We start from the raw sequence: 17,205 nt of genomic DNA on the forward strand, positions 1-17,205 counted from the left end.
CAAGGCTGCATGGTGTTCTATTTGTTCGGACAGTTGGGTTTTATCAATAGTTGAAAAAGGTTATAAAGTTGAATTTTTGGATTTACCTTCCTTGAGTCTCCCTGTGTTTATTTCTCAACCACCTTCACAAGAGGTGTTATCTGAGATTTCTGCATTGTTGATTAAAGGGGCTATTGAGGAAGTCCCTGGCACATCATCCTGGTTGGGGTTTTATTCTCCCCTTTTTATGGTTGAGAAAAAGGATGGAGGTCTCCGGCCTATCCTAGATCTCAGAAAACTAAATAAGCTGGTTCGAACTAGGAAGTTTAAGATGGTAACATTACAGACGGTCTTAACGCTGTTACCCTCGTATTCATGGTTTGCCGTCCTTGACCTCAAGGACGCTTATTTTCACATTTCAATTTTTTCCGATCACAAGAGGTACCTCCGGTTTACGTGTGGTACCAAGGTTTTTCAATACAGGGTCTTGCCCTTCGGTGCACCGAGGGTATTTACAAAATGCATGGCGGTTGTGGTGGCCCATTTGAGACTCCAGGGATGTTGCATTTTCCCGTATTTAGACGATTGGTTATTGGTGGGACACTCCCCTGAGGAGGTCGATAGGCAGATCGCTCTCACCTTATCTGTATGTCTTCAGTTGGGTCTTGTTGTCAACCAGAAGAAATCTAAATTGACCCCGGTAAGGTCCCTCCTTTTTATAGGAGTGGTACTAGATGGTGTTAGGAACATGGGTTTCCTACCTGAGGAGAGGGCATCAAAGATTAAGACCCTTGTTCGTAAATTGAGGAGATGCCGTTACCAGCCGGCACGGTTCCTTCAGGGTTTGTTGGGATGCATGGCGTCCACGACGGCTGTGGTCCCCCTTGCCAGGCTTTTTATGAGAGACCTACAGACGTGGTTCAATTCTGTTTACTCCCCTGAACGGGATTCCCAGGACAGGAAATTTTCCGTCCCCAGACAGGTTCTGCGGTCGCTGGATTGGTGGTTGTCTGACGCCAATCTTATGAAGGGTGTTGAGTTTGGTTATAAACAACCTCAAATCACTATTACAACGGATGCCTCACTGTTGGGGTGGGGTGCTCATTGTGAGGGATTGTATGCCCATGGGGTATGGTCTGAACTAGAACGTATTGAGCATATTAATCTGCTTGAGTTGAGAGCGATCTTACTCGCTTTGATTTCCTTTTCAGATACGGTACAGAACAAGTCCGTCCAGATCTTGACGGACAATACGACAGCAATGTTTTACGTGAACAAACAGGGGGGCACGGCGTCCATGTCCCTGTGTGCAGAGGCAAAGAAGTTGTGGACTTGGGCCATAGAACATTCGGTGTGGCTCCAGGCAATGCACATACCAGGGGCCGAGAATTCTATGGCGGATCATCTGAGCAGATTGGACAGGGACAATCACGAGTGGTCCCTGCAGGACAAATATCTGCTCGCTGTTTTCTCCCGATGGGGGTTCCCGGAAGTGGATCTCTTCGCCTCGGAAGAGAATTGCAAAGTCCAAAAGTATTGCTCCAGGGGAGGAGTAGGCCTAGGGTCTCGTGGGGACGCATTTCAACTTGGGTGGTCGGGTCCCCTGATGTATGCGTTCCCCCCGTTTCCGCTGTTGACCAGAGTCGTCAGCAAGATTCAGAGAGACGGAGCGTCGGTCATACTGATAGCCCCTTTTTGGCCACGCCAACCGTGGTTTCACGCCCTCTGGAGGCTCCAGGCGCAGTGGATTCAGTTGCCGGCGGTGCCGGACCTGCTGATTTGGAGGGGAGTGTTACATCACGATATCGAGAGGCTCAAGCTCACAGCTTGGCTGATCACACAAGGCCCTTTTTTTCGGTTGATGTAACTAATGTTTTAGAGAACGCTAGGCGTTTTTTCCACCAGACAGTCATATGTGTTTAAGTGGGAAAAGTTTTCTTTGTGGTGTCAACAAAAGGGATCGCATCCATTTCAGGCTTCGTTGCCGGAAATATTAGATTTTTTGTGGGAGGTCAAACAGAGGGGTTTGGCTAATAGCTCCGTAAAAGTCTATTTGGCGGCTATCTCAGCCTTTCATCCTCCCATTGATCAGAGATCGGTTTTTTCACATCCGATTGCGAAGATGTTCCTGAAGGGTCTGAATAACCTCTTCCCCCCAGTGACAGCTATCGTTCCCCAGTGGTCATTGCCTCTGGTGTTGTCTCGATTGATGGGAAAACCGTTTGAGCCCTTGGCCACTTGTCCTCTTCGACTTTTGTCTCAGAAGGTCGTTTTTCTGGTGGCTATCACCTCGGCCAGGAGGGTGGGGGAATTGGCAGCTTTGTCTCATGAACCCCCTTACCTAAAGGTCCATAAAGAGAAGGTTGTTTTGAGGACGAAGGTGGAGTTTTTGCCAAAGGTGGTATCAAGGTTTCATCTTTCCCAAGATATTACTTTACCGGTGTTTTTCCCTGACCAATCTACGGAAGCTGATAGGGCGTTGCATTCCTTGGATGTTCGCAGGGCACTCCTGTTTTATCTGGACAGGGTGAAACCATTTAGGCGTGACTCTAATTTATTTGTGTGTTACGCAGGGCCCAATAAGGGTAAGAAAGCGTCATCTTGCACCATTTCTCGTTGGGTGGTTCAAACAATTTGGACCTGCTATGCTGCAGCAAATCAACCTTGCCCTCTGGGTGTACGTGCTCACTCTACTAGGGCGCAGGCGTCTTCTGCGGCCCTGCTGAGGGGGGTCCCTCTCCATGATATTTGCAGGGCAGCAACGTGGGCCTCGGCTGACACGTTTATAAAGCACTACGCTTTGGATATCCTGGATAGGAAGGAATCTTTAGTGGGAACTGCAGTGTTGCAATCCATGTTTTTGTGAATTTCATTAAAAATAAATAAATAAATAACTGAATAGATTAATAAAGGACATGAATACAGTGTCTAATTGTGTTTTTTCTTAGGTAATGCCACCTCCCTGGTGTTAAGCTTTGTAATCTTCCCATGTGGGACTGCACTGGAAGACCGTAGATGAAAAACAGGTTTTTACTTACCATAACTGTTGTTCATCTAGGTCTTCCGTGCAGGCACACATGCCCTCCCTCCTTCCCCGCTGAGTCTTTTGGTATTTTTTCCTTGTAGACAGCGGCGAGAAAGGAACTGAGGGTATGTGGGGGGACGCTCTGCCTCTTGGGAGCCGTTTTTCGGCGGGAAATTGCCGCGCTTGCGCGGTGGGAGGCGAGAGCGCCCCCTGGTGGTGAATTTTTTGAGCTTGGAAATGTCCGGATCGGCAGGCCTGCGCGTGCGCAGTCCCATGTGTGCCTGCACGGAAGACCTAGATGAACAACAGTTATGGTAAGTAAAAACCTGTTTTTATCAGGGCATGCTGCTCCTGAGCACTAGCACCCAGGGTACCCTCTACCACTTGCTGTTAAAGGAGCTGCTCAGCCTTCTCATTTCCCTGCCTTTTGCATTCACAATTGAGGGGCCTAGCACTCTTACTCTCACACTGTAAGGGAGTAGGTATCAACAGCTGCCCTTTCCCCTGTTTACTCTGTGTGTGTGTGTAACTGAACAAGGCTTAGAGATCATCACAAAGATCAGACAAATTTCATTCGAAGTCTTAAGAAATTTAATAATAAAAAGCACACACAACATAAGAAAAAACAACAGGCTGAGGAAGGACAAAAGAAAAAGGTGATAAAACTGCAATCCTCTGATGAGGGACACCAACTTCTAGGTGAGTGGTTGGAGTTCTCCTGGAATTACAGCTGATCTGCAGACTGCAGTGATAATTTCTCCTGGAGGAGATGGCAGGTTCCTGGGCTGGAGTCTCTGGCATTGCATCCCTGTTGAGCTTCATCCCCCCTCCATCAAACTCTTCTCACCCCAAGCATTGCCCCTAAATCTTCAGGAATTTCTCAAGCTGGAGTTGGCAACCCTATCTCTGACCCTAACACATAGTCTGAATGATGGGAAATTAAGATAGGCTATTGATTTTTAGATTTGCAAACAGTTAGAATGCATCCATTACCTTATTCCAGTGGTTTCCCCTTGTTGTCTTAGTAATGTGTACTCATGACGGAGTCCAGGTTGACACAGGCTGCTTAGAGTGGCTTTCAGTAAAATAGAGATTGTGTTTAAGAGAGCTTCTTCCTTATGTCCAGGGGTTTTATTATCTCCACTTCTGCCCATTGCCTGCAGGACTTCTCTTTTCTGTTCCAAAAGGAAAATTCATTTTTTCCTTTCAGCCTCTCAAGCTCTGTAGCTAAGGTGTGACCTGTCTATTGTCCTTTTTGTGTCTAGGGCTATTTGCATTTCTCTGGTACTGGGAGGATTTCATGTCTGAGTCATACCTACTCTTTCTTTTCCTTCTGCAAGCCAGTAAAAGGCACTTCTGAGCAAGTACAGGGTGCAGACTCAGTTATGATAAACCTTGATACACACTTTTTGAAGTGTGCAGATTTTGAATTGTGAAGCATTTTACCACAAAAGTTACTTAAAGTGAGCCAAGCCAGCCAATCAGGGCTCAAGCAGGCTTTGTGAGGATATCATTGATATTTGCCATGCTACAGTGTTTTAGGACTATGTATAAGCAATAGCTTCAGTTTCATGTTTGAAAACGACAGCATGAGCATATAGCTGCTGCTAAGACAGAATGTTTTAAAATGACTGCTTTCCTTTTGTCCTCAACAGTGGTTTATCAGACACTATAATCCTAGATATTATATCGAATTATCTGGTGCTTCCGAATCGGATCACTGTTCCTCTTGTTAGTGAGCTGCAGATTGCACAATTGCGGTTCCCCATACCAAAGGTAAGAATTTTAGTTGCTAAATTTGAAGCAGTGAACTCATCAATATAATTCATGTGAATTAATCCGTTCGACTGCATAGTTTTATTTGTGGTGCTATTCTGATAGATGAAAAAGATGATATTTTAAAATTTATTTCAAAGCATCCAAAAATGTTTTGAAAGCTAGATAACAATTCATTAATTGGGGCCTTGTGAATGTTGTAAAATCTGAGCAGGTTCCTCTTCCAATGTCTCAACGGCATGGTAGTTGGTTCCTTTTGGTCTCGTATCATTTTGATAATGGTTAGATGCATGGTATTCTATGGGGTAGGACCATTTCCATGGGTCTTTCCTACCTGATTATCATCTGACTGGGAAGAGTACACTCATCCGAGTCCATGGTACTTCCCAATACTAACATGACAGCACGTGAAGAAGCCATGATAAAACAGCTCCTGAACCACTGAGGTCACAAATGAAAGGATTGTAAGATAAAATTCCTGGCTTTCATTGCTCTCTAACTTTACGTGGGATCCACCTTCCAGGCTGAGCCTATGGAATGCTGCTGCTGTGTTGTATCCCATATCCTGCCTATGTTGATCATGGCCTGTATTTAAGTTGCTGTAATGATACACTTCATTTTGTCGTAGAAGCTGATGTGGTCCAGAAACAGAATAAACATTGTAGCCCAGAACGAGGCAACTACATCACCAGGAGCTAGTCTAATCCTGTTGATGACCAGCCTTCCTGCACTTTGAAAAATTTTAATATGTTGTTGAACATTTGGGTCATTGTTATCTTGCATGTTGATAGGGTGTACTACGAATACACTTCCTTGAAGCTCAGGATCTAGAGAGAAAAGATACTTATCTAAAGGGAACCATTAAGGGAAAGTCTGATCCTTACGGAATAATTCGTGTTGGCAATCAAATTTTCCAAAGCAAAGTCATCAAAGAAAATCTCAATCCAAAGTGGAATGAAGTTTACGAGGTAAAACATTTAAAAATACTAGTCAGTACGGGCACAGTTTTCCCCCCAAATTGCATTCAAACCTGTTAAAGCTGTTTAATTTTATGTAGAGGATATTTTTGGCTTGTTTATCCTGTGTATCTTTTTTGTTAATACAATTGGGTGGCTGATGTGTAGATTGAAAAATCACTTAGTGAATGTGTGGCTGAGGGGAAAAAATCATTTGCACTGCTTTGTCGTGTAATGACGAATTATATTATTAAAATGTTTTAGAAGTATGGGCCAAAAACTAGGAATTGCTTGTGTAGGCTTAAGTATGTTTTGTCTAGAGCTGTGATTCGCTCTTTAGTTCCTACTACTCTGTCAAAGGAGTCTATATATGTCTCAAGACACTTACCATACCATAAGGTAGTAATAACGTACATTACATACCCACTCTAAAATATTGGGCGGGGGGGATTCAGTCATTCTCCAAGAAGCTGTCCTCCTGCCTAAGTGGATCTTCCTCCAACAGAAGAGACATGTAAGTTAAGGAAGTCTTCAAACTTGGCTTTGTGGATAGGAGTAGGATCCATCTCACACTATGTCAATACAGTAATCAAATAGTACATAGTATCCATGTGGAGCATTGGATTGTGGGCCCTGTAACAAGCACCGTTAAACAGATGTGAAAACCGTTTGTGTGTTGTCATGGTCACACACAGATGACTTTGTGTAAGCTTGCCAATGGTACTTTAACACCTACTATTTTACTGCTTTGTCTACATACAGTATTTTAGAGGGCCGATACGTTGTTTAAATAAAAGTGCCATCGATGTGTTAACAAATATTCATGCAGATCAGGCTGCAGCCTATTCTTGTTAATCTGTTGTACTTCTAGGCTTTAGTATATGAGCATCCAGGACAGGAGTTGGAGATTGAACTATTTGATGAAGACCCAGACAAGGATGATTTTCTGGGAAGGTAAATACCACAAGATACTTTTGAAAATTATCCCAAAAGGTTTAAAAGTACTTGAGCAAAACATCTTTGTAACTGGATCTTTAACAGATAAGTTTTGTACATCACCTATATAAGTAGGGATCCTGGAGGTGTTTTGCCATCTTCTGGGCATGGAGCAGGGGTCACTGGGGCAGCTGGAAGGGGGGCGGTAGTTGTGAATTTTCTGCATTGTGCTGCAGGGGGTTGGACTAGATGACCCTAGATATCCTTTCCAACCCTATGATTCTGTGATTCTACGAAGTATTTTTAGTTCTAATCCTTTGTATATCTAATTATTCGAACGTAGAAAAATTGTATTTTTGCTAGTGAAGCGCCTTGATAGAAATGATACAAGAATGATTTTATATTATGATAGGTTTCTGTGTTGCAAAGGAAGAAAGAGTGGTACTTTGAATTGGTCTCATAAAACCTCAAAATAGTTTTAACATTTTCAGTATGTATTCATTGCGGAAAAGAATGTCTCTATACCTTTTCAAATACAATGATATTTTGTGCTTGGCATTTTAAAAATTCCTATCTTTGAAAAGAAAGCAAATAAATGTTGACCGTAATAGAGCTAAAAGTACGACCTTATCTACACAGTACCAATTACTGTGACGATCTCTCTTATTTTTCTTAGCATGACAGGTCTGGGCTTCTAATATGTGCTTAGATGTGGAAAGCTTTTCTGAGTCCTCTCCAAAGCCATGTTTTATACATCTTTTCCTTTAGAACATCATTTTGTATCCCAAGTTAAGGACCTAATTTTCTATCTCTTCCCCAACAGTTGTGAATGCTGCTATTTTATTCACAATGCTTAATGGACAGTTACCCTTTGTTTCACATTTCCTCAACAATTTTTACCTTTCACAATGACTGTCTGCCCACTTAAAAGTGTAGAAGTTGGATCCTTTGTTCAGATTCTTTGTGAAGAGCATAAATATGAGGTTGCCACCAGTTTTAAATACTTTATTCACCGCTTTTTTCCCATACCATTCCATTTTCACATCATATAGTAGAGATAATGGTCTTTTAATGCATTGTATTCTTCTGCTAGCCTAATGATTGACCTAGTTGAGGTTGAAAAGGAACGCTACCTGGATGAGGTAAGTCTCTCTTTCAGCATTTGGGGAAAAGGGAAGAATGGTAGAGGGGCTTATTTGACTTTCCTTTCATAGGGATCAGCCCAGAAAACTTAATCACTTATCATAGTGAAATCTTGAAGAAGTTACAGAGCTGCCATATCAAAATACCAGAGTTTTCCTCTTTGAACAAGACTCTCCCACAAGACAACGTCTCCTTTGTATCCAAGCAGCTGTGCTAATTTGTCTGTTGCAGCAAAAATGCAAGGGGGTCTTAGGGCACCTTAAAGACCAACAGATTTATTTGAAGCATAAGCTTTCATGGTTTATCCCCAAATAAATCTTTTAGTCTTAAAGTCTCACAAGATTTGTTTTAGTTTCCCCTTTCCATTGTTAACTGCATGTGGAACTGTAGAAGATAATTATATTATCATGTTTGGGTCACTGTGTTATCTTGGCAGGTTATGATGATTCTGAGATACTTAACCATTAGAACAATTCATGTAGAACTATGGCCTGCATGTCAATAGAGCCAGTTGCATAAATTGTTTTTGTACGGGCCCAGAATGATTGACTAGATACTGCTGAGTCTGCTTAAGATATCCCTGAGGGTGAAACTTTGGAAATGCAGTTTTACCTTTACGTTATGGATTATATGTTAGCCATCTGTCAATCACAGTGCTGCAGTGTATCCATCATCATATTAAGTACAACCAGTGCCTCATGAGTGAGTAAGCAACGGCAGCGTCTGTTAATTTATTAGTGAATGGCTTTATTTTACTTGACGTTAACTGATTTTGTCTACAGTGGTTTACTTTGGATGAAGTCTCCAAAGGAAAATTGCATTTAAAACTCGAGTGGCTCACATTGATGCCTACTATAGAGACTCTTGACCAGGTATTGTTTTCAAAACTGTTCTTTTTCATAAGTTTAATCATGCTGAGGCTTCCTATGTCTAGGTAAAATTAAATCCTGTGAGTTTTCCCTAGTAAATAATTCAGGAATATTTTATAACCTCTATAATTGGTAATCGGTGTCATCATTTTTTAAAATCGTAAATGGTCAGAAGAACGTGGTCGAATGATCAGCAAGGCGAAAACACTCTGAAGTTGACTTAGAGTTCAAAAATAGCGTTTGGGATTCCTTGGGAGATGCTGCTCTTTGAGGTAGTGCTGTAGGTGAGTTCCCTGCGGGAATTCTTTGCTTAGGTATGGCCATCATCAATATATTTAAAATCTGTTGATAAGTAAATTCAGAGGTTGGAGCCAGAAGCAGATAAGACAGGTATTTCTGAAACTCTTAGAAATGCCCCAGGCTTGTCGAAAAATCTGAAATCTAAAAAAAACCAAAACCATAAAAGCAGTGCCTATCGTTTTAAGAAACAAATGGCCCTCTCAGTGGCGGTTGTGGCTGTTGCTAGGCAACCACAACAGTATCAGTCTTGGTTTCTGTTACAGTAAAAGGTGGGGGGACAGGGCTATTTTGACCTTTGAGGGAGGACTCATTGGAGCCAGGCCCGGCACCAACCACAGGACTAGTTGCGACTGCGTGACTTACATGATTCATCCAGGACTGAATGCTTGCTTATGTTCAAGGGCAGCCACTCCAAGAAAGCCAGTGTGGTATAGTGGTTAGAGGAGAATGATATGACATTCTTTTTGGTCCCCATTATGGAGAAAGGCAGAGTATAAATGAAGTAAATAAATAATATTGTTGAAAATGGGGGCGCGGAGAAAAGATAGGTTGGTTGATGCATGGAAAAGAGAGAAGGAAGAAGGATGAGGAGATGGGACTGTCAAGAGGAGAGAGAGAAGAAATAGTGTGAGAAGGGAAAGTAAGGGGGGGCCCTGAAAGTTGTTGCAGGGTCCCTGCTGCACATCTCGGTCATAGTTTGTTTGCACAGAGACTGCCAGGGAGAGGGAAAGGAGCAAAAGCTGGGTGGGAGGCAGAGAAAAGTTGGTTGCCTAGTAGATGGGAAGAAACGAAGGAAGCAAGAAAAGGGGACAGGCTGTGGGAGCTTTCAGGGAAGAGAGAAAGGAAATAGCGGGGCAGGAAAAGTGAGATGGAGCCTGCAAGTCCACGTGGGTCCCCCTGTTGTTTGCGTCTAATCCTGGATAGATTTCAGATTCATGAAAACTGTTCATTTTAAGTAAGTACTGGGCTTGGTGTACAGTCAATGGGTTGAGGTTTAGAGGGATGCTGTCTGGCTGAAAAAAATACTTATTTTAAGTTCCCTGTTTAAAGACGAGACCACTAAATTCCAAAACAAAAGGGATTTAATTCCTTTTAAGAGCAAGATAGTGTCTGTTCCTCTTCTGCTGCCGCTTCCCTAAAAAGCAATATTAACTGTCTCCAAACAAACCTTCCCCCATAAAATAATGGGTGATAGCCATGTAATTCAAGCATAGTGTTCAAGCATCTTTGAGTTCAAGGCGGCCTGAGTACTTGGACAATTTCCCCTAGAAGTCATTGACCTGGACCCGGAGTTATGCATGTGCAGAAATGATCTTGTGCATTGTTGCTGAGATGTGTACCAGTGAGGCTGTGCACACAGCACTTGTTGTGCACATGGTGCATCAGGGTGTGCTTTCACAGAAGCTCAGACTGCCCCCAAATCTCACGGTATTTGCTGAAGCAGCATAGGGAACCCTAGCCAGGACCCACAGGACTCAGATACAAAGTTAGAAGAGAGTTACATTTTGTGCTAAGCTGACTGCAGTGTACTGTACTGGCTAACTGGGAGACATTCCTGTCACCCATAAGGTATAAATCACAAGTTTTATCATCCCCAGGGCAGGTGATGGTTTGTAAAATTAGAAATATTCTCTCTTTTACAGCTGTGTAATTCATTAAATGCTATTTGTTGCCTGTTTTTAAAAAAAACAAGTATTTTCCTTATTTATTAATGTAGGGTAGATGCTTGTTTTAAATGTGTTTATTGTGTTTTAATTTATACGTTGTGGATGGTTTGAGAGTTCTTTGTACAAAATATGTCATATGTAACTGGATAATTTTGACTTGTGCTGTTATAATTTTAGGTGCTAAAAAGCATTAGAGCTGATAAAGACCAAGCCAATGACGGGCTTTCATCAGCATTGCTTATTCTCTATTTGGATTCAGCAAGAAACCTACCAGTAAGTCTCCTGGTGGTAATGACGCTTTTCTTAAGTTCACTTGATCGTTCACTTTTCTCTAGTCACGTGTTGCTTACTAGTAGACCACTTTGCTTCACTAATCCACATTATGCCATGTCTTTAACCACACTTCATATGCCTTTTGCAAAGTCACCATCTCCCTAAGACAAGCATACATTGTGTGGTACTGTAAGGACCAGGCCTCTGGGTTGATACAGGTAAATTTTTTTGTTTTTTGCAGAGCAGGTTATTCGGTCACACTTACAGAATGAAATGTTTATGTTCTGCTGTTGATGCATTGTAAACGTAATACTTCCTTTGATGACAGAGCAGATAACTTTAGAACTGGTGTTTGTGAGCTTTGAAGACAGTCATGCAGTATTGGCTACACTTTAGAGAAAGACCGTTGAACTCATTGGGGTGCACTGTTTAACAAGCTTGCATAGGATTGTGCTCCTTTTGTTACTGCGAGCCAAACTGGATAAATGGAAGATCAGAACCTGTTGGTATTTTGGTTTGGCCGCCATTTTGTGAAAATTATTTATCATAACTTCATGTAAGTCATGGAAATACGTCAGTCCGACCCCAAGCTCAGATGTGAATCCTGGCATTGGATTGGCCCACTGATATTGTGGCTGCTTCATGCATGCGTGCAGGATTACTTGCATCCAGTGGGGCTTTGTGTTTACTTAAGCCAAATTGTATCTCGCATCTCAGCGATGCAAGCTGCTTTTTATGGGTGAAAGCAAAAAAAGAAACTCCCTGTGCAGATCTTGCTTTTGATTAATAAAAATGATATTTTTAAGGAATGAAAGTTCTCTGAAAACTTAAATATGCATATGAATTCTGATCTCTCCCCTAAAGGCAAGCAAAATACAGCTCTATTATCTGTAAGGCAGGATTTATTTCTTGGAGTCCTCAGGCTATAAAGATCCAAATGTGCTGTTGTACACTAGAGAGCCCTACCTGGGAGAAGGGCTGACTTGAAAACCAATATATGTCATTACCTTATACATGTGCTGGAAAGTGGGAGCTGTCAGTCTCCTCCTCACTTTAGTAGGCCTGCTTTTACGTTTCTAGGATAAATAAGAGTTTTGAAATCCTTGGACTGGATTATAAACTACTACTTCCGGGCTCCAGTTATTATAGCTACCTTTGACAGAAAGAGCATGAAGATGTTGCATGGGTTCACCTTTCTTTAAGGGAAGGTGGTTCACTCAAACAAAGTTTAACTTGTGATGACAGTATTTTTCAAGATAAAATAAGAAATGGCTTAGACTGGAGTAACTGCTTAGGATTTCGCTGTTAGTGATGTAGTTTAATCTGAGTAAATGTTCAGGGATGCTCTTTTTTGTAGCTGTTGTAGCTGATATGGTAAATTTCTAAAACATACGACTTCACAAATATACCTTACTTAGTAAAATGCTGAGTGTAAGCTTTCGAGAGTCAGAGCGCCGTTCTTCAGACACCTTCTTTACTAAACTGCTGGTGATCCTTTTGGATTGTGTTTTGGGGGATGGAGGGAAAAGAAGGTCACAACTTCTTACATTTTCAGTGGTTGGGGTGAATTGGTTTTACAGAAGAGATGTGAAACTTTTCAATAAATTAATCCTTCAGGGCATGATTAAAAATATATTACCATTTATAATGGGGGTTGGTAACCTATAGAAGTACATAGGATCTGACTGCATAAGAATGTCACTAAAATTAATTTATGATATGCATTTTAACTTGCTTAAATTAAAATTGTATTAGGCAGACATATTATAGTTTGAGAATTTTTCTGGATCAGAAATTTGTGCAAGCAAACAAAGAATAAAACAGTAATTTCTAGACATGCAGCACTCGGATGACAAAAAGTAATAGGGAATTGCTTTACAAAGATCTGGAATACTCTACCCATTTAACACTAACATCACTGCTGGATGTTGGGCTGCTATTAGTTGTACAGAAATACCCTTAAGAAATACCACTGAAACATGTTAGGAATCAAAGGTGTAATCAGAGTGTCGCTAAAAGGTCATGTGATTTGTTATTCAAATGATATAATATGAAAGCGATTGGGGGGGGGGGAAATGCCTTTTAGTGCTAATAACTTTCTGTGCCAATCAGTAATTTCAGATTCCTTTGACTGTTTTCCTTAACTTGCTAAAGGTATAGCTGCTTATGCCTTCATGCTGCACCAATCCCATCACTCTTTGCTTTCTCCTTCCATTTCCATCTTCTTAAAGAGTATCTACGAGGGAAGCTTTGGGTGTGGATACTTAAAAGAGAGGAGAGCATCGGGACTAGTCTTTTGTGAAAATACTACCTCACTCTATAGAGCACTATTTGTGAGTTCTCTCAGGTGTTACGTGTATTATATACATTCTTTTTTTAACCTGCCAGAGTGGATTGGTGCTGCTAAAACCCACTTAGTCCTGATAATGGAATGGCAGAGCATGCGACTTTTGTGTTCATGCATGGTGTTAAAGTGTGCATTGTTATACTTCTTTATTGCATTCAAACTGTGTTATCAGCTTAGTTTATTAGGTAAGTTCATTTATAAAGTTAGTATTTTTTCAGATTAGCATGTTATTTTCTCATCAATCTATGTGGTTAACTAGAAGAAATGCTGACATTTGCTTGCAGAGAAATAAAACTGTCACAAAGTGTAAAAGTCAACCTGTTTTGTGATTTCTTTGAAAAGTAAATGTAAGTAGTTTGTGTTGAATGTGAAGACTCTTTTTTTTTTTGGCTCAAGCTGTGCACAGTGCAACCTGAAAATTAATTTTATTTTCCCCAAGTTCCCTATCCTCTTGTAAACTCCTTTATACTCCGTGGTCAGAATAATGTAACTATTAAAAACTCTTAAATGGCCTTTTATTACTGAGAAGTAGCCCTGCAGAGCAAGTGTGGCCAAGAAACATAGATTTGTGAAATATTAAAGCTAATCAGGCCTTATCAATGAGCTGTCAGAATTTAGGGATGATAACTTCATCATCACATAATCAAAGCTAGAAAGCATCAAACTGATGTACATGTTTATATTCTTGTGTCATAATTTAATTCATAGTTTTTATCTTACCCTTCCTCTGAGGAGCTCAGGGCAATGTACTTTGGCTTCCCAATTGTAACATCAAAGAGTTACGTCATTCTTTCAAAGAATTCCTCTTCTTTGAGGTCTTAATTCGCAAAGGCAATTAGCTTTATTAATCTTCAAAACCGATCAGCTTTGGGAGACTTGCCTAAGATATTGCTGCTTCTTTTCTGTTGTTAGGATAACCAGGTCCACAAGCACAGGATTGCAAAATGGTAATTCTTCCCCACCTCAATATGTTTCACACAACCTTGCCCCAAGTTGCCATTTATTTGTGGCAAATTGATTCCCCTCCCCAAGGTTTTGAAATCCTGTTTGGATGCATAATATTGAGTTCTGATAAAATATGACAACTAGAGATGCATGATTCGGGTTTGGGATTCGGGTTTTAATACCGAATTTTACCTGCTTCGATAAGATTAGGTATTACTGAAACATGTTCAGTATTACTGAAGAAATTCAGTAATACTGAACCTAAGTTTACTGAAGTGCTTCAGAAAGCTTTGGAAAGTTTTGGGAGCTGCAGCAGCAAGAATCACTTCTTTCTGCCTGTTTCCAATAGGAAACACAATTTGGGGCTTTCCAGGGGCCTGGAGGCCATTTTTGGACTGAATTTTACCAAATTTTCTGGGGACCTACTCCTAACTCTTCTCTCACAACCACCAAACTTTCATGAAGATTGGACTTGGGGGGCCATGTGATGCCCTCCAAAGAAGGTACCCCATCCACCTCCAATCTCCATTATTCCTTATGGGAAAATTTGGGGCTATACAAGAGGATGGGGGTGGCATTTTACACAGTAAATCTTCAAACTTTTTAGGGGACATACCCCTGACTGTCCTCTCAAGACTCCCCAAGTCTCATGAAGATTGGACTTTGGGAGGCATTTTATAGCACCTATCTACCTCCAATCTCCATTATTCCCTATGGGGAAACCTAGGGGAACTAACCAAGCAAGCTATATAGAGTAGCTAAACATGGGGCTGGGTGGCATTTTGCAAGCAAAATTCACTCAATTTGCAGGGGACCTAGTCCTAACTATCCTCTAAAGACCTCCCAAGTTTCAGGGAAATTGGATCCTGGGGGCCCATGATCCATGTGTTCTGCCGTGAGGTGCATTTTTCCCCACAATAGAAACTAATGGAGAGTTGCTGGTCAGCCTGCTCAGGGGGTCCTGGGTTTTTTGGAGGGGCTTCATTTTGGTGCGTTTGGGCTGTCTGGTGTGAAGATTGTAATTGGGAGTGTGCCTGTGGCCATGGCAGTTGTGATTCATGTGTTTCTTCAGTTGGAGTCAATTTTTTCCCACAATAGAAAAAATGGGGTGGCTGAGAGAACAGTTAGGAGTAGGCCCCCAGCAAATTTGGTATTATTTGATTTTTAAAACGTCTCCCAGGCCCCTGGATAGTCAGGAATGGCATTTCCCATTGGAAACAATGGCCGAAGTGTTCAGGATAATACCGAAGCAGCTTTGGAAACCCAAAGCGGGAAACTGATTTGGAATTCAGTTTTCCCCAATTTTCCCCCTCTTTGGTAATACCGAAGCGGGAAACCCAAATCTTTTTCCTGTGCAGACCCCCTAATGACAACTACTCTCTTCTAGTCTAGAAACATGCTAATGCCAATTTGGAAGAACTTGGAAGTGTGCGGGCATTGTCTCAGGACATTGTATTCAGATAAGTGATTAGATGAGGTGACTTCCTGCTTTTTTGAGAAGCTATTGTTTAAAAGCTTTGTAATACTAATAGTAACACAGAACATGGCACCATATTTAGGTTCCATAATGTCACCACAGCCTTAATCCTTTTCTTGCTATTTGAAAAACGCAACACCTCAAGTTCTTGACATTATTTGAATGCCAAGCAGTAGTAGCAGTTCATATTTGATTAAATTATTGATTTAACATTGATCTTTCACCATAGTTTGCAGATACCTTTTATGTGGAGATGGGTATTAATCCCTCCTGTGGTCTATCTTTAGTAACTAACAGAACCAGGTTGGGGACCAAAAGTAATCCATAGGATTCCACTGGCCATACTATCTCACATGTAAATAGCCCAGTTCATTGCTACCTAATTTGTGTTGTGGATGTCTGTTGCTAGCCTAGAATAAAGTGCAACTGAGTATCTTCTGAAGCTCTCTTTGAGAACAAAAGTTGACTCTCTGCTCTGAAAGTAGGGTTTGTTTTGAATTAAAATAGGCAGTGATTATGCTGAAATCCGAGGGGAGGTGGGTGGAGAAAATTCACACATAAGAGGGTAGGCAACAAAGAGTATGCTACAATCTCACAGCCTGCTCCCAGTAACTAAACCCTAGTTCCATTGTATGTCAGAACACTGTACATATGTCTCCTTTATAAGCATAGTTCTCCATAAAGTGGTAAATAGTTTCTTAAAATGTAAAAGAAAAAAGATTAAACTAGGGAAATCCACCAAGTTAGTGGTGCAAATTTTGTGCTATTTTGTTTAAACTATAAAGAAGCTCTAATTTCTTTTTAAGATACCTTCTCTTAGTAGGCATTACTGTTCTTTATATGGCATGGACATATAGGCTGCGCGATCCCTTCTGCCATCTATTTTTATTCTGAAATTTTAAAAAAATTTAATGTGAGGCAAAAGTTCAGCACGACGCCCACTTTAACACACAAGTTTGGGAGCTCATGCAAAATAGTGGCAAGGACTGAACTTTCCTTGTCAAGGAACAAATCAAATAGAAAGAGGACTTGAGGATGGGGATGATTTGGTTTCCAGGCAGGCACAAGAGCAACCGAAAAATGTTTTGTCTTTTTAAATGCCCTACTAGCCATTCTTCTGTTCTCAGTGCATATACAGTTATTCTCATAGCTTGCATCTGGAGATGGGCTAGATTCCTACACAGTCGCCTCTCATAGCAGATTTTTTAATTAGTTGTTTGCCAGTTCTTCTGCAAAGTTAAGCTGGAACTGCAAGGATGTGTGGAGAAAACAATCTCCTTTGGTCCAAGAATATTGACCCAGTGGTCTGGGGCTATTCCTTCTAGTAGAATATCATTCAGTGTCATTTTTTAGGAGCGCCACTTTTTAATTTAAACATAGGTTGTTACGTTGCCAGTCCACCCAGGTAAGAATTCTGGGGATATTATGTCACATATGTAGGCTTCCCGTCAATTTTCTGCATGGCCTCCTTTCTCTTAAACTCCTGCTGTACCCTAAGACAGTACAGAGACA

General features: G+C 41.2%; 1 protein-coding gene across 3 annotated transcripts in view; it reads left to right on the forward strand.

Annotated features, from left to right (window-relative positions):
* The window catches only part of ESYT2 (extended synaptotagmin 2), an 83,047-nt gene that overhangs the window by 40,166 nt on the left and 25,676 nt on the right, over positions 1–17,205 (forward strand). For 2 of the 3 annotated variants that reach the window (XM_054991715.1, XM_054991716.1), the window contains exons 8-13: positions 4,660–4,780; positions 5,572–5,748; positions 6,608–6,690; positions 7,766–7,814; positions 8,598–8,687; positions 10,829–10,924. In XM_054991715.1, the coding sequence (XP_054847690.1) occupies positions 4,660–4,780; positions 5,572–5,748; positions 6,608–6,690; positions 7,766–7,814; positions 8,598–8,687; positions 10,829–10,924 (616 nt within the window). Of the gene's footprint in view, positions 1–4,659; positions 4,781–5,571; positions 5,749–6,607; positions 6,691–7,765; positions 7,815–8,597; positions 8,688–10,828; positions 10,925–13,155; positions 13,258–17,205 lie in introns of all 3 variants that reach the window. The other variant, XM_054991714.1, reaches the window with a different exon arrangement.

This window comes from Eublepharis macularius, chromosome 11 (genome assembly GCF_028583425.1).
Source record: "Eublepharis macularius isolate TG4126 chromosome 11, MPM_Emac_v1.0, whole genome shotgun sequence".
NCBI lineage: Eukaryota > Metazoa > Chordata > Lepidosauria > Squamata > Eublepharidae > Eublepharis > Eublepharis macularius.